Source organism: Athene cunicularia (assembly GCF_003259725.1).
Source record: "Athene cunicularia isolate RWA chromosome 12 unlocalized genomic scaffold, athCun1 chr12_part1, whole genome shotgun sequence".
NCBI lineage: Eukaryota > Metazoa > Chordata > Aves > Strigiformes > Strigidae > Athene > Athene cunicularia.
The window spans coordinates 2,633,085-2,657,203 of record NW_020799116.1 but is presented as its reverse complement, the minus strand read 5'-3'; the positions used below and the strand labels follow the sequence as shown (position 1 = coordinate 2,657,203).

The 24,119-nt window shown below is 42.6% G+C and overlaps 1 protein-coding gene across 3 annotated transcripts in view; it reads right to left on the bottom strand.

Annotated features, from left to right (window-relative positions):
* Positions 1 to 2,045: 2,045 nt before the first annotated feature.
* The window catches only part of SLC6A6 (solute carrier family 6 member 6), a 48,918-nt gene continuing 26,844 nt past the window's right edge, over positions 2,046 to 24,119 (bottom strand). For all 3 annotated transcript variants that reach the window (XM_026857359.1, XM_026857358.1, XM_026857357.1), the window contains 10 exons: positions 21,806 to 21,938; positions 18,250 to 18,384; positions 16,221 to 16,324; positions 15,983 to 16,107; positions 11,183 to 11,295; positions 8,414 to 8,551; positions 7,259 to 7,361; positions 6,232 to 6,332; positions 5,373 to 5,543; positions 2,046 to 3,891 (listed from right to left, as the gene is read on the bottom strand). In XM_026857359.1, coding sequence (XP_026713160.1) covers positions 3,751 to 3,891; positions 5,373 to 5,543; positions 6,232 to 6,332; positions 7,259 to 7,361; positions 8,414 to 8,551; positions 11,183 to 11,295; positions 15,983 to 16,107; positions 16,221 to 16,324; positions 18,250 to 18,384; positions 21,806 to 21,938 — 1,264 coding nt within the window. In that variant the 3' untranslated portion in view covers positions 2,046 to 3,750. The remainder of the gene's footprint in view (positions 3,892 to 5,372; positions 5,544 to 6,231; positions 6,333 to 7,258; positions 7,362 to 8,413; positions 8,552 to 11,182; positions 11,296 to 15,982; positions 16,108 to 16,220; positions 16,325 to 18,249; positions 18,385 to 21,805; positions 21,939 to 24,119) is intronic.

Below are 24,119 nucleotides of genomic sequence, written 5' to 3'. Positions count from 1 at the left end.
GTGGGGTAAATGTTCCCCTTTCCATTTCTCCTCTCTCTTGACTTCAGTTCAGCTGGAAAGACACACTGCTGAAAACTCTGCTGGTTCCAACGCAGAGGAACCCATGAATACAAAAGGGACATGGAAATATGAAAAGGTGTGGGTTTTGTCTTGTTTTATTCTGGTTTCAAACTCAGGGATCTGGTTCTAAAGATCTCATGTCAAAACTGCACTAACTTTTCCCTGGATCCAAACCAGTTCATCTATGACTAGTCATGATAGTTTAATATAGAGTTCCTCATTTACATCAAACAGGTAAAATAGCTCACAAGTGTTCCAACAAGTAAATTAGGAAAAAAAAATCAGTTGTATTTGCAGTCAGAAATAGGTAGAAAACACAGACTTTTTTAAAAATTATTTTTTAATAAATTTGGCAGAGGATCATATTGAAATGCAAATTTATCACCAAGAAAAGTTCAGAAATCTGATAAAAGTGTTAGGAAAAAGCCCCAGACTGTAAAAATGTGAGTGTGCTCATCAGAACTCAAACCCCAGATAAAACACGAAGAATTAATTATATTTTTTTTGGAGGGGAGGGAAGAAGGGAGAGGGGACCTGTTTTCCAGAAACAATAATTTCTCAGCTCTTCGTGAGTCCCAGCCCTCCCTTGCAGTCATGCTAAAGAGCACGGCAGGGCCAGAGGAGTTGACACAGAGAAGGCTTCAATGAGGTTGTTGCATATGTGCGAGACGTTTTCACTCGGTACATGGAAGCGACTGATTTGAATGGCACAGTTTATACTGAAATGGGGCTGGGTTCTAGTTCTCTAGTAGTTGTACTTTGAAAGGTGTAGTATTAGCCCTCTGGTTCTTCACACAAAGACACTCTCCACAATGTGGGAGATGGTTTAAATACCCAGCTGACTCGCTGGAGACGTCTTTAATGGAGCCAAACCATTTTTTTTTTCCCCCTAACTAAAGCTTGTCTCAGCTCTACAGCACAAAAGTGATGTGCAAACTAGATCTCAAACGCAGTTGTATGACAATGTGTATAAAAAAAAAAATTAAAAAAAATCAAGCATCAGTGTTTCATCTGCACTCACAGAAACCATTAATTTAGACTTACTCCTTTTTCACCCAGGCAAGCGTGCCTGTTTACTGCAGACACTAATTGTAACTCAAAACCGAGGGTCCACGCTGAAGCCCACTAAGAGAGTTATCTTTGATTACAGTTCCTTGCCTTTGACAGTTACAGGCTATTAAAAAAAACAAACCCAAAAACCCAAAGAAAAATTAGCTCTATGTATATTTCTTTATTTTGGGCACATCTGATGACACCCACTGGCTCACAGGTTTCCCCCAGTGACTATCAGATGGCTTTTGCCACTGGCCCAGCAGGTGTCATGAGATGTTTGCCATTTCCAGCTGTGGAAAAGTTTCATTTATAACTCTCATAATGCAGCAACCAGCAAAAAAACCCAAAAGCAATTCTGCCATGGCTGGTTTTGTGGCTGCAACTCAGCTATCTCATGTAAAAATGTGTACCAATTCAAACTAGGAAGATTTGGAAAGATACAGATGCAGTCACTTTTTCCTTTTTTTTTTTTTTTTTTTTTTTTTTTTTTTTTTTTTTTTTTTTTTTGGTTTTTGTTTTGTTTTAATTATTTTGGTCCATCTCTTAGTTTTAAGTCACCCCTATTCTGTTACAGGAAAACCAACGAGCTAATCAATAAGGGTTTTGTGCTGCTGTGGCCAGTTAGTCCATGGGACAAGAAAAGAAAAAAAACAAACCAAGCAAACAACTACTGTGTAGGAATGTTAAGAACTGGATATGTTCCTGTTTAAATGACAAACTCTGCCCTGACAGACTAAGCTGACAGCAGAATCAGCAGATGCAAACTCTGCTTTTATCAAGCATTTCCTCTAATTACCTTTGGATAGCCTAACTGTGGTATCATAAGAAGAAAAAACCCTCTCCCTCTAATACAATGCCCACAAGAAAAGGCTGAGTTTCGCCAGAGAACCTGTTCCCAGCACAACCTGCTAAAGTTTTTTTTAAAAAAAAAAAAAAAAAAAAGGCTTTAGCCCATGTTTTGGACAGTCTTCAGGGGCAATTCCCCACGGAAACATCCACCTGGCCCGCGCGAAGCGGAACCCCCTTTCCTACCCTCCTTGTAGTGGTTTCTCTTCACTCCCTAGTCTAACCTGAACAGTATGTAATTCCTTCTGAGCAAATAAAAAATATTTCAGTGTTACATGTTCCCTTTGCTTTAACTTAAAAATCCCCAAAGCCCTGTTTCTTCAGCAGATGGGATTCATAAGTCTCTTAAGTCTGCCACCCTCCACTCCCCCTCAAAAAAGGAATAAAATGATGGTTTAACCCAATGATGGACAAGGAGACTGGGGGCTCTAGGTCCACTGCTGCTCTTTAGTACACGGGACACGGGACTCAGTCCTTTTGTCTGTTCCCCCAACAGTAACGAACCCCCCACCCCCACAAATAAATAAATAAAAGCAAATCCTGGTTACTGAACTTGGCAAAGCATTTTTGAGATACGTGGATGAAAAGCACCTGTCTGCTGAGTGGTATTATTATCTTCATTACTATTATTATTAACAATGTGTCTGTTATAAATACTAGTTACACCAGGTGTAGGTGGGCAGTTTCCTTCCTCCTGTCAGGGATGACCTGGTTTGTGTTCACCTTTGGACAGTCAGAGTCCAGAAGGGATTCTTTTATTTTTCTGCCCGAAACCAAAGTCCAAAGATTAACAAGCAAACGAACGAGCAAGCGAACACCAGAAGCACCCAGAGGGCAGGTGCAGCTTTTCCCCTCCCAGCTCCTCAGCACTCACCCCTGCTGCCTCAGGGATAGGCTGCCCCTCCCAGTTTGCAGAATTCAAGTTTACACCAGTGCCACCATGCTAAAATATGCTTTGCTAGAAAACTCAGGATCAGGTACTCCACCTCTCCGCTCACGCACAAACAGCAGGCATTTCACTTCAGTTAAAAAAAAAAAACAACCCTCAAAACCTCAAAAAAGAAAAAAAACCAACCAGTGAACCATGCCAAATCCTGCAAAAACGCCTTCCTGAAGTCCTCCTCTCATCTGTGTGACAGGGTTCCAGCGCCGTGCTTGGCAGGAACGGCTGCAAGGCTTTTCACACCCAGCTTCTCCGCCTCCCTTGCAAACTCCCTGCTCCAGCTGCCCGCCTGTAGCTTTATTCAGGGACTGTGCTAAACATACCTGTACCCTTTCCCTAATGTGACCCTGAAGCCTGTCACTTACCACAATTGAACCAGAGGGTGGAAATACTACACCTTTGAAAATTCTCTTGAAACAGCATCTTTTTTAAAATCTTATCTCTCAACAGAGCTCCTTTTGTGTGTTCTGTAGGTTACCCTGCTCCCAACCATACCAGCACCTAAAAATTGCTTTCTGACACTTGAATGTATTGCTGGCAAGACAATCAATTCAAGTGGTAAGGTGTATAATATTTAGAGATAAAGATATATATATTTAAAAAAACCCAATAATAGTAAATTCCTGTAATATGTCTAGTCTGATATGAAAGCTCTCCCTCTACAGAGAGGCATCTGCTGTGATTACCTTACAAAATATTAAAAAAAAAACACACACAAAAAATAACTTTCTCTGTGAGAAATAAAAATAAATCCTAGTGCAAATATAAAGCTCTGTAAACCTGGTCCTATGAGAATCTATGGTTAGTAAACGGCAGTTAAAGCAGGTTTATCCTCTCACAGAGAGAGCTCACATCATGGTTTCCACAATGATATGAGTTGGCTTGATCAATCCGCCATTCGAAGTTCCATTGGGGCAGAAGGGGGTGCCACTCTCCGTTTCTTTGGACCACCGATTCACTTCCTTGGGGGCAGCCACCGCTTTTATCCTCTGAAAGAAAGAAGAAAACCAAAGGTCACAAGACCGAGCGGCCCCACGTGCAGGACTGGAGGATGGGGCAAGCCACGGATGGGTCTGGTGGCCACAGCGGTGCGTGTGCCTCGTGGCTCTGCAAGGCTGTGGGGTCCCAGGCTGAGGAACACCGCCCTCAACTTCTGCTCAGCCACAAAGCCTGGCTTGAGACAGGCAAACCAGACAGGAGCGGGCATTCACAGCATCCTGCATCCTGCACTCCGGGCTTTCAGCGCTGCAGCTGCTGCACAAATTATGTGCGTCCTCCTTCTTCATTTAGAAACAACTCTGCCTTTTAGCCCGGCCGTTCATTGCCAAGTGGCAACTTCTCTCCTACATCTCAGTACACAAAGGAAGAACTAAATGGCATCTGACCAGTGTTTACTCTCTTTCCTTTCCTAACATGGTCTTTGTGGAGTGTTTTGGCTACTTTTAGACTTGTCTCTCAATAGATGGTGACAATGTAGGCAGGAAAATAAACACTCATGAAAATGCTCTGGCCACAGCTGAAAAAGACCATTAACACTTGGAGGAAAACAAATGTAAGCGTTTGTTCTCTGGGAAATGTTCTTTTTTGATTCTATTCTCTTTTTTTTTCCCTAACCCAAAGTGTCCCACTTTCTGCTCCAAGAATACCCTGGGCTGCATTTAAGACCGTCTCATTAGGCAAAACCAAAACTAACCTGAAACCTCAGAAGAGAATTGCTAAGTTTCATGACTGAAAAGTATCTAAAAACTTTCCACTGGAAGAAAAAGAGACCAGAGGAACCTGTGCTGAACTGCAAAGGGCAAGAGATTGCCTGCAAATCCAAACCCGAGAGAATCTGCACTGTCAAGTCTGAATTTGATCCAAAGTTTTCCAAAACTCAGGGCAATCTGGATCCATTGTTTTGATTTGATTCATTAGGAATAAGAAAAAAATTTAAAAAGCTAAGAAGTGAAGTCCGCTGGCAGGAGGGTTTGACTTTTACTCAGCGAAGGCCACGTGTGAGAGCTAAACAGCGCACAGGTGGATCTGAATTTCCCTGAAATTCAGTGGGCTCTTACACAGGGTTTGACCCAGGTCTCTCTCTAGTTTTCTCAGGGATTTGTAGGATGGTGCTTCCTTGTCCCTGTGGGCTGGAGAAGAGAGTTCTGGCACTTGGAAGCACTCCAGCCCTTGAGTGCCTGTCTGCACGTGAAGGCAATGATTTGCCAAGCTGGAAACTGCAGAAGTGGGACACAAGTGAAATCACCTGGTGTTTGTCTGAGGACAGAAGGCTTCGTGTTTGTTCTGTTTCGACTGTTTGCCCAAAGGACAGGTGATCTTTAACAGTCTGATTTGCATTCACTGCAGGAGAGGCACCCAACTTTGCCCTACCTGGACAAGGTGGCAGTTTTCCAAGTATTGTGCTTGTTTTGTATAAACCAGCAAGTTAAAGCTCCCTTTCTCTTCTAGACAGACAACGGGTTGCTCTTACCTCAATAAGTGACCCATCTGACTGTATGATGCGGATGACCATCACCATAGGGATGCAGATCATGGAGGAAAGGGCAAGAACCCAGCCCAGGCCAATTGCCCAGTCTGGGTATGTGTAGACCTTGTTGTAGGTCAGTGGTTTGTACTTGGCCAAAGAAAAGATAAAGCACCCCTGTGGATGAGAAAGGAAAAACAAAGTGAGGCTCAAAACCTGCTGAAAGCAGTAAGGCTACGGTGCTACCACTGCTCTAGGGGAGACAGGCAGTGAAAGGCAGAGCTGATGGATACTGGAGGTATTTTAAAGCAGTGGGGGAATTATTCTTCCATTTAAATTATTGAAAGAGCATCTGCATTTGCTTATAGGTAAACTGCTGCTTGACAATAGGGTCTTGAGCAATGGTGCTGAACAGCTGTAATCCTCTGCCTGTTCTTTTTCAGGGCTCAAATATTTGCTACACACTGCAAGGAGGTTATTGGGATGTTCTTCACAGCAAATGACATACTTCAAGCTGAGTGCCTGCCTCAGATGGCTCACGTCTTTCTGTTAAAATGGCCTAGTAGTCCTATTACTTAAAGTAAGGGGAGCTCTTGGAAAGCGAGTTTTCTGTGTCACTAATGTAGTATTTTGCCAGTCCTAAGAAAAATCCACTCACATGCAGCCAACTGCAATTTGTGCGGGCACAGCAGAGAGCTGTCACGTTAACAGCTAACACCTGAGAACGTGAGGGCTATGTTCAGGCCTCCAGCATCTCCTTGCAAATTGGTCTCTGAATGCAACAGCCTTCACTCAAAGAGAAGAAGTAAGAGGTGGCTCAGAGCTGCCACGTGGAAGACTTGAAAGAGCACGGGACAGTACTCACCACGCAAAGAACTGGTGTGATCACAATCCAGCTCCATTTCATCCAGGGACCAGGTCTGTATCCAATCATGTCCTCAATGGCATCATAAATATTATCAGCGCCTGTGACAGATCAGAATCGAGCGTATAAAGCCACGTAAGCACTGTAGGATTACAGCTGCTTCCCTAGCCCCTCCAAGGGGGTTTAAAGGGAAGATGAGGGTGTCAGATGTATTGTTCAAACGCTTCCTATGGCTGTGAAGCTTAAGATGATTTTCTCCCTGAGAAAGTCAAAGGTTGGGGGACTCTCCCCTACACGCCCTCGTTACTCGGATGTGGGATGCAATCCTGATCCCTCCTGCCCCTGTCACACGGCCACTCCTCTGCCCACACTCCCACTGAACTTGCCACAGGGATCACCATGGGAGGGACGTGACAGCAAACGGGACATCCCACCTCTCCAGAAATCTGACTGATGTGGGATGGAGGCTCTGTTTATTCTGCTTTTCTAAGGAGATGGAGTACAGGAAGAATCAGGGAAATGACCAGCCCTAAGCAGCAAACATCTTCTGATCATTCCTCAGCTGCCGTCTCAGGCAGAGGCTGCTACTGTCAGACCTTCAGCATCACCTAAAAGTAACAGGGCAGAATATACTTTTCTGCCAGCTTTCTTTTTGTATTTTCTATTTGTTGTCTTGCCCCTTGTGGATACTGCAGCTCTGAAAGGAAATTCTCTGAGACAAACAGGAATTTTCATGGCTGGCCAAACTTTCAACTCTCATCTCTAAACTTAACACATGTAAATGCTTAATTGTGCTTTTATTAATTAGCAATGGAAAAATACTTTTTGTGTGTGTGTGTGTAAAAACACTGGAGGCTGGCTTCATCCCAGATGCAAATTTGTCTCCAAGATGTCAGTGCAAATTTAGATTAATGGTATGTGTCTGTTGCTGGGAAGAAGATTCTGGGGTGGCTGATGATTAAATGTTTGGCTAGTGAAATTGTCACTGACTCATCAAAAGATATCAGATGAAAGGATTCTCACTTACCATAAACCCAGGCTACAGCAATACATTCAAAGAATGCAACCCACAAAAGGCATACACCACTAGCTGCATAGTAGTCAAAGAGTTGAAAAACATACATGCCACCCTGTAAGAGAGAGACACAAGGGATTACGATCCAAAAGGAAAAAAACAATACTTCGGGCCCAGCTCCCAGTAGCATCTACCAATATATCTTAATGATTGCTGTCTAACAAGAAGAAATATCAAGCAAGTAGGTAAGGTAAACATTTGCCATCACCTTCCCCAGGGAATACATGTTTACTATAGGAAGGATTCCAAACAAGACAATGATTAAATAAAATTAAGCCACTTCATATCATCTACTGAGACTCTTAAATCTTTCCTTCTTAGTAGTATTTTAGGATGGGCATTTATAGAAATAAACAATGTAAAGGTTACCTAACATTAACGTCACCCAAATACTAAAAATGGAAACCAGTTTATCAAAAGGATCTTCACTTATGAATTGAGTGCAAGGACTTTTTTAATGAGAATAGTTCATTTTTTAATTTCTATTTATACTATGCTGTTAGACTCTTTGCTCTCAATACAGTGAACTATATATACCTGCACTTTTTCTTGAAAAACTGTGTTTGTTAGGCACCTCTGTTACAGGTGCTATTTTAAATCCCACAGTTGTGCTCTTCCAGTTGTTTTTAAAATCTGGCTTGGATTTTATTTTGGAGATAAATATCACAACAGTGCAGTCACTGGAACACATTCCCGTCTTGTTTATACTAGAATAAATCCAGTGGTATTTAATTGATTCAAATCTGTGTAACTAAGATAAAAATCTCTTTCCCTGCATGCACTGGATGGATTCTTAATCTGCTCTGCGGAAGGTTCCCGATGTGTTTTATCATTTAGAGCTGGATGTGAATATTCATGCTCGTGTTGATTAGTACTGGAGATCAAACTGAATTTAATGAGATTTCATGTCTCTGTTCCTCTGTCTCAAAAGGGGGGATATATAGCTCCCTTTCAAAATGCTTTCAGATCTAGGGATGAAACATGCTCTGTAGATCTAAAGAGCACTGCTCCTCTGAGTGGCTAATTCCATGCAGTGTCAATCGTAGCTAAAATTGGTCTGAAAAGTGTCTAAAGAAGGCGGCAATTTCTAGCACTGGTGCTACTTACCTCAGTCACCATAGTTAGTCCCAGAAGATAGCTAAGGAAACATACTATAGCGATGAAGATTTCCCGTCGGTAACCCTTCCTTAGGAAGGATGGGTGCAGATCAACTAATGACGTGATCTGTCCTTCAACTTCAACAAACTAAAGGGGAAAAACAACAACAACAGGAAAACGTGACTTGAAAATTACCCACTGTATTTAATCCGGGCTCATACGTGTGAGCCGTACTTGAACAAATGCTCCACAGCAACACCCTAACTGTACTCTGTGGCAAAAAGCTGCTCTGAATAAATAAATCAGAAGCCATTCCTTTGTAACCCAGAGGTTGAAGTGTGGGGGTAGCAGTCACGTTGGAACAAGCTTTCAGAATTGCTGTTCATTTCCTAGCAGCTTTACGAACTACCAAAGGGGCTCTGTAAATGCAAGCCACAAGGATAAAGGAAGTTAATTTGATGACAGGAAGGCACTTATGTGGCTTTTATGTTGTAGCTGTTCCAGATGAATACAAGATGTGTGTGAGAAAAGAGGCAAGGAGGAAACACTCAAAACAGCCTAAGCTAGGAGATCTAGGAGAGTACCTCCCAGCCTTTTTTTTTTTGATGTGTCAGAAAACCTCACAGGTACTAGTTAGGTTAATCCCACAACTGGCTATAATTCTACTCTTGGGTTTGCTAGTGAAAATCCAGCCGAGGGAAAGCAGACTTTGATGTGAAATAGCAGCTCTTCTTGACTCAACTTGTCTTTTCCGGACCTCCGACTGAGGCTCTGGGGTCCCTCTGCACCAGTAATGGTTCATGGAGGCCTCATAGAAAAATTTGGTAAATTATTTGCATATCTAAATCAAAAATGAAGCTCTGAATAGATGAGCTAAAAATCTTACTTTAGCTAGCTTCGTGATAACTATATTTGTACTTACTTGCCATTGGAAAACTACGTCTGAGATGTGTAACTCGAGTTAACCAAATAACCCAAACTGGGTTTCAGTAAAAGTCTAAAGTTAATCAAAAACCAGATGCACTTCACCCAAGGAGAGAAGTGACTACTGAACTCCCCCCAGACAAATCCGAAGAAGGGATCATTCAGCTGATCTGTACTTTCAGCCTGGCAAGGTACAAAAGCACCAAGTTCAATGCAGACATGAGGACACCACGGAGAACCAAGGCTGCCTCTGTAGAAATGATCTTCACTTTAAGTGGATAGATCATCTTACAACTAACGAGTTAGCAAGGGGAACCTTATGTCAGGAAAAGCTGCCTTTTCCTACCCAGTATCTATATAGCTCTTACAGCGCCCAGAAGTGCCCCGTAACAACTCTGCCCTCTTTGACCACGAGCTGAAACTCCATTTTGGAAACACAGACCATCCTGCAAAGACTCCACCAGATTTTGTTGCCTCCTGTCTTGGTAAAACTGGTTTTCTTTTTAAATGCAACCCTTTCCTTTGGGCTGATTTGATCTTAAACTGCTTCGGCATTCCAGAAACTTGCTTGACCGCACTCCAAAAAAACAGAGGGGTGGAAGAGAGAAATTAAGCGCTCCAATTAGTTTTAATCATTCTACGCAGCATTTTAAAATTACGAGACAGCTTCCAATTTGCATAAGCACAGGGTTGCTGAACCACGGCATTGGGCACTTTTACATTTACTTTGGAACAACTGAAAGTAGCTCACTAGAGTTCAAAGATTAAGCCGTAAAGAGCAATTTAGGGCAAATGAAATATAAAAAATGTACGAGATGAAGTACACAACTGGGTAAAAATCCACTTACGGATCTCTCCTCATATGAGAGAGCATTTAGCCTAAATGAACATTTCACCCTTACCAATTGGGTTTTTCTAACCTGGCTTTCCATTTGAGTGCAGAAGGCTGCCTGTTGCCCTGAAACCCTTGGCAGTTTTGAATGCGCAGTTCACATTAGCTGCATAATCCCTGGTCACCCATGTTTCCTCATAAATGGACTATCTAGAAATGATTTACAGGTACTTTTGAGGTATTTAGTCCAACATTCCTATAAGCAACCACTGGGAAAAATAACCCAACTTCTCGGACTGAACTTCTAGGGGTTTTTTTTATGCTCACTAATTAATAGCAGCATGTGCTATATAATTAGTACAGCTGAAACCCAAGATGCTTTCTTGCCCATTTGGAGGTACTGAATGTGCGCTGGTGACGCGAAAGTCAGCAGGATCCCACATTGCTCAGCAGCTCTGAGCCTAAGGCCACTGAAAAAGGCTGCGCCTTTGTCTTCTGTTTGTGAAGCCACCCTGGCTACACTGCACAAAACATTTTGTGCTTTTTGTGCCTCATGATGGCTTCCCTTTTCTTTTTTGGCACTTGGTAACTATCAAAGCCTGTATTCCTAGTTGTTATTAATTCTTATAAGGTGTTTTAATCTACCTACACACTGCAGGTGATCACAATGGCACGAAGTACTCTGTGGAACAAACTTCTGTAGTATTTTATGTTTTAAAATTATAAAGCTCTTCTCCAGAGTAGGAAAATACTGCACTATGACCAAAATAGTGGTATTCTGAGGCCAGACTGGCACTGCTATTTCGGTTAGGGAGTACTGCCCTAGTCTTGTGCACTCCATTAACTCCCGATGAGGAAGACTTATTGAGCCACATCATACTATGACTTGACAGTCATAGATGCATCAAATGCAGCCCCTACACTGAAGGGGTCTTCTCTTCTGAACTCACAACTGTAAACCCAGCTTTTCTGTCAGCAGCACTGAGGCAATAAGCCACATATCTCTTACCCATTGTACTAACCTGGCTATCCAGTCCAAGCAACAGAAGCATAATAAAAAAAAGGATTGCCCAAAAGGTGGGCAGTGGCATCATGGACACAGCTTTTGGGTAGGCAATGAAGGCCAGGCCTGGACCTAGAGAAAAAGAAAATAGGAAAGGGGGAAGGGAAGGGAGAAGAAATAGTAAGTACCAGCTCTTTGGTAAAGGTAGCCACACTCAAATGCAGGAATGCCTGGTTCCGTTCAGATAAATCCAAACGCGGCTGGAAATACCAGAAGTGAAACAGTTTGGCTCTTTTATCTGAAATCGAAGCACGCATGACTACAGCAGAAACCACAGGCAAACCCCCGAGGCCATTGCTAACAGATCACCAGTTTTAACATCTGTCTCAAACATGCCAATAATGGAGGTGTCCTACTGGAGGACAGTATTGGGGCAGGGGTAGAAGGGGTGACCCAGGGGAATGGCAGAATCCCACTGCTAGCCCACACGGTCACGATGAAGATGATGACGATGAAACTCTTTTGCATGCAGGGAAGGGGACTCTGCTCCGAACATTCCCTGGGATCTTCGCTAACACAACCACTGTTTCCCTCTGTATGCAATCTCCAAACCCAGCGTGGCTTTTCTAGAGCAGGGTTTGCACTCCAGGAGTCTGCTCCTTCGCTTCTGCAAACCCTCACCGCTGCACTGAAGTGATCAGGCTACTCCTAGTTATATCAGCTGTGATCCCTGAAAAAAAACCCTCCTGCTGTTAGGAACTGCTGGGGTGTAAAAATCATTCTGTGCAAAATCCCTTCCCCATGCTGTCACATCATCTGCCCCTATCCGCCCAGACCTGCCGTGGTGACGCTGAATACGACCAGCATCAGCCCCGACTGCAGGATGGATTCCAACAGTCTGGGAGCACCGGCAGGGCTGGGAATAAGCACCTGGCTTCTCTGCTCTGGAAAACAAAGCCTGGTGTGCGAGTGCTCTCACCAGACTGGGGCATCTCGCTCAGCCCCCAACCCGAGCACACGGGCAGGGCCCTCGCTTGCTGATCTCTCACCCGGAGCCAGGGGCTATCAGCTATCACTCAGGAGAGCTTTTGCAGAGCGAGAGAGCCCTCTCCAAGTGGGAGACAGGAACGCCGGGCAGCCAGCGTTTACGGCAGGCTCTCAAAGTGGCCGCAGAAATCTGGTGAAGCCGATAAAAAAATTCTGAGGGCAGATTTAAATTCAGATTAAACCCAGGAATGCCTGGCTCATCTGTTTGTTTGGTTTAAGGAGCCATGAAAACTGGCGTTTTCCAGGATTTGAAAGTGGATTCAAGGAATTTTCAATGTGAAAAGGAATTCTTTTAACCTGCTGCAGTGTGGGGACAGAAATCTTATCTCTGATCTGTACATAAAAAAATCTCTAACGCTGCTCTTCCTACCTCCCACTTTTCCTTTCCAACAAGAAAGATGGAAAAAGAAGCAAGAGAAAGAGGCAAAAAAATTATGACTTTTTTCAAACTAAAGAAAACTTTAAGTCACTGAAAATATTTGAACAGAAATAAATACAAATTAGCCAACAATCGAGCAACTAGTTTTATTTAAAATTAAACACAACTAAGTTTTTATACGACGGAAGATACCAAAAAATTGGTGAATGTCTCAAATTTTGGGGGGGATTTGCTTTCTTTCCCCCTAATTCAGTGGATACAGTGGATTCTCCCTGAGGGAGAACTGCTACCAGATGGCATTTGCAGCTGATCTGTGCAACTGATGAGACAGATGTAAAACTGCTCTCCTCAAAATTTGCTGCAATTCTGTATGCTTTGGCCAGTGAAACTGTCCTTGCACTGTGATACCACCTACTACCAAGTGCCCTAAGCCCTGTGCTAGCTTTGATTTTCCTTTGAAACTAAGTCTTGAAATAGAAGAAGTCCATGTGAAAGAAAATGTTCCTAGCATCCCCCTCGACTGAATTTCAATAATCAAAAATCATATTTAATTTGAAACTCTGTTGCTCTGAAGGGTGTTTTGTAGAAGTGAAGCACTTGTGGCTGCTATTAAGAGCTAATTAGGACTGTCACAATCCCAGGCCGCTCGCTGGCTAAGTGCCACAGCACGGCTGGAGATGTGCCCCGGGAGCAGAGCGCTGCGGAGGCAGAGACCGGGCAGGCATTACAGAGACCAAGGCACTATAGTCAGGCCTGCATAATCTGAATCTGTTTGCAACTCGAGTTTTAAAAAAGGCAGATCTTGTGCTGTTTTAAAGCTGCCACAAATTGCACAGGCAGTAATGTATTTCTTCCAGCCAGATTAGACAGGACTCACTATGGCGTTCTTGAGCCTCCACTGCTTCCCTCTCTCCCTTTAAAAGTATTTCTGAAAAAAAAAATCAAGTGCTATTTATCAAAAATCCCCTTTCACTGGGAAGTCAAAGGGGTCTAACGTACTGTAGTGTAAATCTAAGCCAGTGAAAGTTGGCAGCAATGACCAGTGCTTTAAGTGGGGGCCATCCCGAGCTGATGAGGGTGTCCCAGGAACATCGCACCAAAGCTGAATTTGGCAAAGGTAAAAAAATGTGGATTCTGCTGTCAGCAGATTTGTCAATGTTCCCCTGGCTTGCAGGAAGGCAAACAAGGAAACAAATGGTGTCACGCATAGGGCAGGAGGGATTCAACTTGCTGGGCAGAGACGTGGGGGAGCAGGAGGTCTTGGCCCCGTGGACAACGTCCTCTCCCTGGTGCTACAGCCAAGTACCTTTTTCCTGACCCAGGGGAGCAGTTCTGACCTTGTGTCATAAGAAACTTAAAAAAGGCAAGGTTGAAAAAAGAGGCCCGAGTGCCTGCTGAGTGTCTCTGTGCTGAGAAGTCAGCAGCAGGGCAGCAGCGGCAGCGAGAGCCTCCCCCACAGCCCCACGGGGGTCCTGGGTGCTCATCCCAGGGGGACAAAGTGGTCTCCAGTGGTTCTGCACTCAATCTCTGCTGAGAAAGGCAGCGTGTAAACCCATGGGAAGTGGTTTGGGTAATTTGGGGAATGTTTACTGTCATGTAAAAATGTCCTTTCAGATTTAGGTGAAGACCAGCCAGTGATGATGCGCAACCCACTGAACAGTCAGATCGTTGCAATCTCTTGCCATTAGTTACTAGGGCTGACTTCAAATAAAGCAGAAAACCTGAAGGAATCAACAGCAAAATATGCAAGAAGTTGAAAGCCAAGTTTGGAAGCTAATTAGTGCCTTCTTTGCCCCTCTAAGCTATAAAATCCTTCCTTTAAAAAACTCTTTTTGAGATGTTGAAAAAATGCTACCTAAACACTAAGTCTGCTAGTTAATTTGTATTTAAACATTATTTAACAAACCAGCGTTGCTACAGAATTAATTCTAAAAATGTCAAGCAACAGGAATATAGCTGCTTGTTTATTAGAGATTTAATAATAAAAAGTAGAATAAATATTGACCAGATAAAAAAACCTAATGTGGAAATACTTTTAACAATTCTACTCTTGGAATTAATCCACCTACAAATCAAAAAAAAAAAAAAAAAAAAAAAAAGGGGGGGGCTATTTATGATTCATTCAATAGGATTATTCCCTTGCTTCTTGTTTTCAAACAAAGCAATCAACCTCCAATCAAAATAAGCATTACGTCCAAGACCGTTAACTAATTGCACTTGCGAGAGGTATGCCAATTGCAGCCACCGAAGAATCCAGTAGTGCCACACATGTCATTAGTTTTTCATTAGCCCTTGTGACGTGAGGCATTATTTTTCTTAAAGACTTAACTCCCAGAGCCATGTGATTAGAAGATATATTGACTTTTTCTTTTTAATAGCATATTTGCAGAGGAAAGCTTTTAAATACTATGCAGGTGAATTAAAATTGCTCAAAAAAAAAAAATCAGAAAGAAATGCCAAAAGTGCACTCAGGTGACACTGTTATTAATTGAATCTGATTAGCTTTAAGCCTCATGGCTGTCGAGGCCTGACTCATTATTTCTGAATGGTAATTCCCATCTAATCTGTCTGTTCTACGTGAAAACACATGGTCACACCTGCCCTCATGGACAAGACCTACACAGAGGAAAAAAAGTCATCTGTTTTGTCTGAGGTACGTTCACATGCTGTGAGGATTTAGCCTTCTTCAGCTGCATGTGTGCAGCTGGAGGTTAATGGGAAGAACACTTCTGAAATGAGGGAGGAACCTAAGTGTACATCCAGTTTTAAAATGGACTTCTCAAAGTTCTGTCAACCTCACCCTGAAGCTACAAAGGACAAAGGCAGGACTGCAACAACCAGAGTTCCTGGGGATGAAACGGGCCACAGAACCCAGGAGATGGAGTTCTCCAACTTCTCCTGCCTTCCAGTGAGACGTGGGAGTATACCTGGGTATATCCCTTCAAAAGGCCACGGTAACAGCCCCACTGCAGTGCTGCGCTGCGAGCAAGCAAAGCTGAGCTACGGAAAGTACACAAGCACTGGCTATTTGCTTTTGGATGAAAATAAAGGTAGTCTGAAAAGAAGGATGGAATAAATTCTCGAATCAATGGCATTCTGGACCCTGGATAATGGTGTGGTTTATCTTAACTCTAACCTCAACGCAAACGGATTAGAACACTCTAGGAAATGTGGTCGCTGCCCTGTTAATCAAGACAGAGTAAACAATACAACCCCAGCTAACCCTCACTGCTCTAGATGAAAGCCCGAATCAACAGTGCACTTATTTTTCTGGAGATTATGGGAAATCTTGTTCTGTTTTTATTGCTTAGATGTTAGCTGATTGAGTCTGCAGAACTTTGCTCACACGCTAGGCGGCAGTGCCCACCACCACTGCCACCAACACCATCGTACCTGACTCTGCCACATCAGCAATGTTCACCCCTTGCTCTTGTGCCATGAAGCCCAGGACGGAAAAAATTGCGAAGCCAGACACAAAACTGGTACCACTGTTCAGGCATCCCAGCAGCAAACAGTCCCTAAGTCACACATATGTCATGGAGCAAGTTAATTAAAAAAAAATTAACCCATTGTCCCTACTTTATTTACATCATTTAGCTAAAACACTAAACCCCCTTGGATGGAAACTTGCCTATAGCAGTTGTATTTGTACTTGTTGTAGCTCCCCAGGGAAGTCATTGCTCCTAAGCAGATTGCATATGAGAAGAAGATTTGTGTCCCTGCATCTATCCAGACCTAAAGGGAAAGATGGAAAGACTGTTATTACCAGCATCGTTGCATTGCAACACTCAATGCAAACACACAGTTCAAACTATGCAAAATCAACACAATAATTGCTTCCATTGAGGGTGATAGCTAAAGGACAGGGGAAGGAGGGAAAGAGAACACCACATTTGCAAGTTTGGCTTTTACAGGGAAAAGAAAATTGTTAGTGTCAGAGCCTACAAGAACATCATCTCTTCAACAGTTCCTGTATCCCCTCCCCAGAGATGCTCGGTATTTCTAGTTTTTTAGTCATTCAGCTGATCCTTCCTGTCGGTGCAACGATAAATGTGTTTCAGTGCAATAGGAAATGCAGAAGTATTTATGACATTGCTCATTTCTGTTGTAACTCATTTCAGTTGGAACCAGCTGACAGTCACTAAACTGAGGATGTGAAAAGCTTGAGAAACAGGTTTGTGCATTTAGTTTGTTTATTTTTCTAGCTTTCTGGTTGTTTTTGTATCCATTCAAATGCAAGATAAAAAGCCATAGGGGTAGGGGGAAAACAAGCAAAATACAATGCACTTTATAAGATACGTATCTGATCTTGGTCACATGGTTCTTTCTCCTGATTACATAAAAAAAACCCCAACATATACAGAGTAAAATAACAGCACATTATCAACTTCTCAGTAAATACATAGCAAGCTATCAAAATGCATCCACTGAATCCCATCTGTTCGCTTCTTTCTGCTAATGCAAGCCTGCTAACACCAGTAGAAACCACCAAGGAGTTTGAGTAAGTGAGAATTAAGACTGTAGACCATTACCTCCTCCCTCCCACCATCACTTCCCAGCACCTTGCTGACTGGTGTCTCCTTGGAGATGCTGCTTTTGCTAGACCGTGGGAGGGGGCCTGCCAGCTCACATGAACCTCTTCTACATTACTGGCTGATGCTCTGGGCTTAGGGTTAGTAGTAGATCATAAAAATGATAGAGTTCCATAAAAGAAGATTCATTCATAAAATCTAACGTCTCCTGTGAAGAGAGTGTCTTGTACAAAGAGGGCAAGACCAGAGAATGAACCAAATTTCCACAATATTCCTTTCAATTATACTTTTCCTACTTCAGCTGTTCAGTTATCATCAGAGTTTTATTTTAACCAAATACTCATTAGAAGGAAACAGCAAAGACAGACATTCTTCCCTCTCACTGTGACCAACATTTTGTTATATTCAAAGATTCCCTTTTTTCTTTTTTTTGGGGGGGTATCACATTTCTTTTGCATTTCTCACATGGTCATTATTGGCTGAAATGATGCTGGCCTGCTCAAGTGGCACATATTTGCACTGTGAGCACAGACAGAAATCTTTATCTAATCACAGCCTATACAGAAAGAGTAAGTCTAGCTCCACTAGCCAGGGCTAAGTGAACAGTAGTTCCTGTGCCTCAGAAAGCATTTTTCTCCACTTTTGCCTGGTTTTCATTCTATTATTTCATTCACTTCTTTCCCAGTCTCCTCCTACTGAGCAGTGGGAGCTTAGTGACACTGGTACTCACAGTTGTTGCTTGTTGTTCCATCTGTGAAGCTCACGAGTCTCTCCTTTGAAACTAAAGACTATCCTCATTAAAAAAATGCATCTCCCTTACCTTACCAACAAGAAAGCTGAGATTGTATAACGGGACAGAGTCTACAGCCTCAGAGTCCTTTGACACAAAAAAAATACACACGCATACACACACATACATACACATGGAAAGATGCATTAACACATATAACAGTGACCTTCTCAAGCAGATCTCTGGAAAATATAACCCAGCGTTAATGTTCATGCTATATTTGGACCTCTAAAGACCACGGAAAAAAAATAATCTATTGCCATTATATCACCACCATCACCCTCCACCATCCCCCTTTGCATAGGAAATGATCCTGCTCCCCACTCCTGGGTCTGTACCTGTGGGTCAGCTAACCGTGAGATATCAGGATAAAGATAAAACTTGATGCCTTCTGCAGCTCCAGGCAGGGTCACACCACGAATGAGCAGAACAAGGAGCATGATGAATGGGAACGTGGCAGTGATGTACACTACCTGGCAATACAAAAAAAAAAAAAAAAAAAAAAAAAAAAAAAAAAAAAAAAAAAAAAAAAAAAAAAAAAAAAAAAAGTTTAATCTGTCAGTCAATGCTACACCTCCAGAATCAAGAGAGATGCGGCAGTGGGAATTCAAAGCCTCCTCATACCTAACAAGGACTGGATCCGAGTTTCTGTGTCTACTTTGAGTTTAATGGTCTTTACCACCTTATTGCTTCAGGCCTGGAGGCAGTGCAGGTTCGTTAATTCCTCCAGAATCCCAGAGACAGTGCCCATGTCACTCAGGCAGAGAACACGCAGGATTTTACATGACTCATGACTTTCATTAGAAATTCTGCCTTTGCCCTGTTTGTCCTCAGATGACAAGTGCACCTCTGACAGGGAAGCTGAAGAGATTTCCTCACTGAGGGCGCCTGAAGCATTACCTCATTCTTTATTTTGCAAACTGTTTTGCAAGCTCTGCTGCTACCTCTGATCTTGCTGTGCAGCCTCACTACTGCTTCTGCAGGCAACTTCACAAGGCACTTCTTTCAGAGACGAAGATAATTCAGTCCATGCTCCTGTGTCTCCCCTTCCCATCACCTCGAATGCATGAAGCCCTTCAGGTTGGCATCAGCCTCAACAGTGGTAATTTCCAGTCCCATAACTTCATTCGTGCCCTTGCTGCCTATTCAGCAACATCATTATTGGAAACTAAGGCTCTATTCATCCAGTTTGAGAATATGTCTTCATTATCTTTAACCTCTATTCCCACTCCCTTTTAATAACAGCCTGCTTCTTGTTATCTTCTCATTCATTTGATGAAAGAGCTCTTTGCTTTAATCTCCAGTGCGAGGGTTAATTGAGCTTGCATTTGACAGTTCTATCTTTAGACCAACGCTTTTTGACCTCTAACATTTTGTTTTCTTTGCTCATCTGTGCTTTCTCTCATTTTTTATATAACCACTGTGTTACAGTCAAGAATCACTACTGTCCAAGACAGGGCATTTTTCATGGAGTCAGATGATCCCCCCAGGTAATTACAGTTTGCTGCCATGAGTTAAAATGTATTTTTGTTTTCCAGAATTTGTTTAACTACAGCAAAGCTCGTGGGATGCACCATTTTTCTTCTTAAGTGTGTCCTCCGAGAATAATGACGAGAACTCAAAGCCTGCATTGCCATAATAATTCACAGAGCTGGACTGATTTCATAAAATGAAAAGGAAATCTTTTCATACATGTCCTTTTTAATTCTCTCCTTGAATTATCTGTATATTTTCCACTGACAAATAATATATACTACACATTAGCCCAGTTTCACCAAAACCAGAAGGGTAAAAGGGGGATTTCTGCGATTTCTTATTTTTTTAATATAAGCCAGGCCTATGAAAAATTGAAGTTTTCTGACAAGAAAAATATATGCCTTGGTGTATTTGCAGAACTGAATAAACAGTCAGAAAGTGGACTATGTGCTGCAGGTAAAGATTCTCTCGTAACACTGGAGGAATTTTTAAGATCAAGCAGATTATCCAAAGCATAAGCACAACTATTATTTTTTCTCATGATTTCATGTTTATTTGTCCAAAATGCTACTATGAGATTTAAAAACGATGTGGGGTTTTTTTTTGTTTTTTTTTTTTTCCACTTTCCAAAGAGCCATTAACACACTGGAAAGCAGGGAAGTGCTATAAACAACCATCTGCTAAAGTAAACTAGCCTTCTCACATAATTCAAGCCCTCCATTAGAGTTTACAGTTTACTTTTGTTTGACCCCAAAGTTAATGGAGTCAACCAGAGACTTTCCAATGGTTTTGATGGGCTTTGGCTCTACACCCGCACGAGTTCAGACGCTGCAGAGAGGAGGCTGCAAATTCCTACCAACCGTCTTGTCTTAGAAATGAGGCCATTTTGCTGGCTTTCCAGAAAACACAAGTTTTTAGATAACTGATTTTAACAGACGTGTTTTCAATCTGTTACCTTCACGCAGGCTTGAAATGATGTACTATTGGGAGCTCGGAATAATCTCTCAGTGCTGCCATAACCTGCACTGAGCAGAAACCAGGCTCGCCAAAGGTTCTGCAGAAATGTGTGCTTCCACTTGGCTACTGCGGGAGATTTACTGCGTTCACCTTTACTATAAAACTTACACAATCACCTCACTGGGTCACATCAATCAGAGGGAACTGAGAAGCAAACATTTTTTGTCAAGGTGTACTTTAGAGGTGTGGAAGCTGTTCTTTGGGGCAAAGCTGGCCAGAAGCCAGGGTAAGGCACCAGCATGATTTTAATGAGGCTCCATGATAAAAATCACAGAAAGCAAGACAGAAACGACAGTAGAGCGAGTAGTTTAGTCAACAGTGGAACTAATGAGGTCTGGTTTCCTATGGAGTTTTGTCTCCTGGTTGATTCTGCAGTGTGTAACAAGGTAAAACTGCTAAATGATGCTTTTTCTGCAGTTGAGGCATTTGCAATTGCTCATTCTTCCTGACATCTCTGAGGGCTGATAAAAGATGGGTTCATGCTGTGGTTTTTTAATCAGGTGGGACACTAATGAGATTGCTCCCTCCACCTAGCTGACAAGGAACGTGTGGGAACTTATTATCTGGAGATCTCTCTGCCTCTGGTTAGACTTACCTGAAATGCCGCCTCAACCAACAGCTAAGAGCCACACATATGCAATGGCTTCAAAAGCCTTTTCTCATGAAAATAGGTTTAAAAACACTACTGTATGCAAGGTGCAATAATATGCTTTATGTTGTTAAGTGATTGGCCAAGATTTGCTGTAATTTGTTTCTTGCACAGGAGTAGGGTGAGGTTCAGGAATGATTTAACTGTTGTCCTTTAGAGAAAAACATGATTCTGAAGAGCACACGATGAGACTAAAACCTCAAACTATCCAGGATCTCTGTTAAGGACAGTGCTTCTAAATGAGTACCCAAGTTTAGTCTTCGGTGTCTACACAGAGCTCTTCTGTAAGTGAACGGCATTTCAAAAATGCTATGCATCCACCAGTTCCCACTGACTTAAAACATCCCTACCACAACTATGTTAACATCCACCCCGCTGCACTGAGAATGAACTCGGCTGGTGTGAGAGCACCGACGGGGAGCAGAGAGCACCACACATCATGAGCCCAAGACCTTCCACGCTCATGACATGCATCAGCGGGATGCTCGTCCTCAGAGAGGCAAAGCAGTACTCAAACCGTGCTTGTATCTGCTTCTTGGTACCATTCTAATTGAATACTTGACTCACAAGCATTTTGGGCACCGGCAATGACTTCTGAAAGTCAGTTGAATCTGAATCCCTCTTTTATTCAGTGGAAAAATAGGTCTTTTTTTTTTTTTTTCAGGAAATGGTGAATACCTTAACAAAGCATTACTTAGTATTGCTAACATCTGTTAACTGCAATGATTATAAAAAGGGTAAAGAGCACTTACTTTCCCAGTGGATTTAACTCCTTTCCAAATGCAGAAGAAACATATCACCCAGACGAGGAGAAGACACAGTGCTAGATCCCACTTGATAATACCAATATCTTCAATTCCTGAGGACAAGCTCAGCACATTGCGCCTGAATATTTCAAAGGAAACAAAACAAGAGAGAGGTGCAGGAGCTCAGTTGATGCAGAATCTGGTTGCGATGGCTGAGAGTATGTGTGATGTGAGGATCTGAGATGGTGTGTAGGGCAGCAGATCCCTGCCCTTTGAACGCTGCTTGCTAAGTCAGCATGGCTTATGTGAGGAAAGCTGAGCTTTGCAGCCCTACACCTAGGCCTGTGGTACACTTTTGTTAATAGATTGCACAGCATTTAATTTTAAGCTCTTTTTAGCAGCCAGTGACCACCTCAACACGAGGTAAGAAAGAACAAAAGAGCTGTATTTTATATATGTTACTCAGAGCACTGTGGCTTTCACATTTGCTCCCTTGAAGATGCAAGCCCAGCTCGCTCTGGCACTGCCACGAGCCCTGGCTCTGAAGCCACATGGCAGCGTTGCACATGATGTCTCCATCACAGACACTTGCAACGGGCCTGCGTCCATGTGTTTCTCCTCCTTTTCAGTTCATTAGCAAAAACTGTCCCAAGAAGGGAAGGGAAAAAGCAACGCTGGGAGCTATCACGCTGTGCGGCTTTGCGGGGCGAAGGCTGGATTAGCGGCTCTCCCCCCTCAGTCCCCCCTGACAGTGCCTGGGCGTGCTGCTGTCTGCCCTCAGCACGGTCTTGTTTAGCTAACTCGAGATAGTTGGTAAACTTCTTCTGTCACTTAGGTTAAATAAAAAGAAATTCCTAAGCTGGGTCTTAAGGAAGCAACATCTGGCCATCAAAATCCTCTGTTCCCGAGGGTGAAAATTCATTAAGGTTTCTCTCTTTTGGTAATAGCCATGGGGCACTGTTAAATACTGATTTAAAACTAATTTTTTTTTTACTTTTGTGCAACATACACTGTCCTCACACACTGGACAAGACCTTGTCATACCCGATACTTACTTCATTTGTCAAATATGTATGAAAGAACAAACTGTTTCTTACTGTTCGCTCAGCTAAAACTCTGCAAACAAACCTATTAAACTCTGAAGAGTTTCTGCAAGGTTTTTTGAAGTCAAGGAGAAGCTTGACCTCAATTACAACAGAAATGCCTTACCCCAAGATGAGAGAAATGACCTTGCTACCTAACAAATTGTTAATTAAATTTTATTTTCAGACAGCTATAAAAATCAGCCACTTTCCTTCACCTAAGTTGTGGAGAGCTGAGCCCACAGCAGTCTGGGTGCTGTACCAGGGTCAGGCCCAGTGTGGCGAGCACAGCTTTGCGTGTGGATCCAGTACAAGACAAACCACTGTGGTTTGTTTTTCCTCTGAATTAATTAAACTTTTTTTTTCTTTTTTTTTTTTTTTTGCTATTACCATGGAAATAATAGCAAATGAAGTCACCGATGAAAAATCTGCAATTAGTTTTTGGAAAAAAAAAAACGGGGTCGGCTAGTTTAATAGGACTCAAACCCTCACCCATCTGTTTTTGTGTCTGTGTTTGCCAAATTCACTTGGATTACCTGTGTGAATGTGTTCTCACACCAAATGTTTTATTCTCTCCGAACATGTGTGTATTTTGTTATGGAAAAGGACTAATGGCACCAGACAGGATAAGTCTGCCCTAATCAGCACAGCTATTGAACAGTGACAAGAAACCCCTCGGTAATGAATATTTGGCCTAAAGTTGCAGTCCTGGTTCACCTGAGCCTAAAGAAACCGGGGGGAAACCTGCTGTGCGTATACAAAAGAAGAAAATATATTTATAAGGTGACAAAGTTCAGCTGCAACCTTCTGTGGCTTTTTTAAAAATAAATGGCAATTTTCCAGTCTAAGGGGCAGTTCATATTAGAAAGGTAACCTATAGAGGCAGCTCTCAGGAAGCCATGAATAATTAACTGCAAATGCTTATTGGAACAGGGAGCTCTATTAATGCATTCAGTTACAACTTCTTCGCTTTTTATTAGGGAACTAAAAGCAAGTGGTCACCTCACCTAGAGTTTGTCCCAGCAATGCTTTCAAGCTTTTTTGGAGGGCACCCCAGTGGGTTATGGAGCCAGACATGTTACTTTGCTGTGGTGAGGCAGCAAGTGCACTAAGTGATGTGCTGGCTTTCTCTGTCCTGCATTATCTCATCTCACGAAGACCAACTACCTCGAGGAATCCACTCAGAATTACCAGGGGACCCTCAGCGTTACAATTGTTTCATGAAATCTAAACCAACT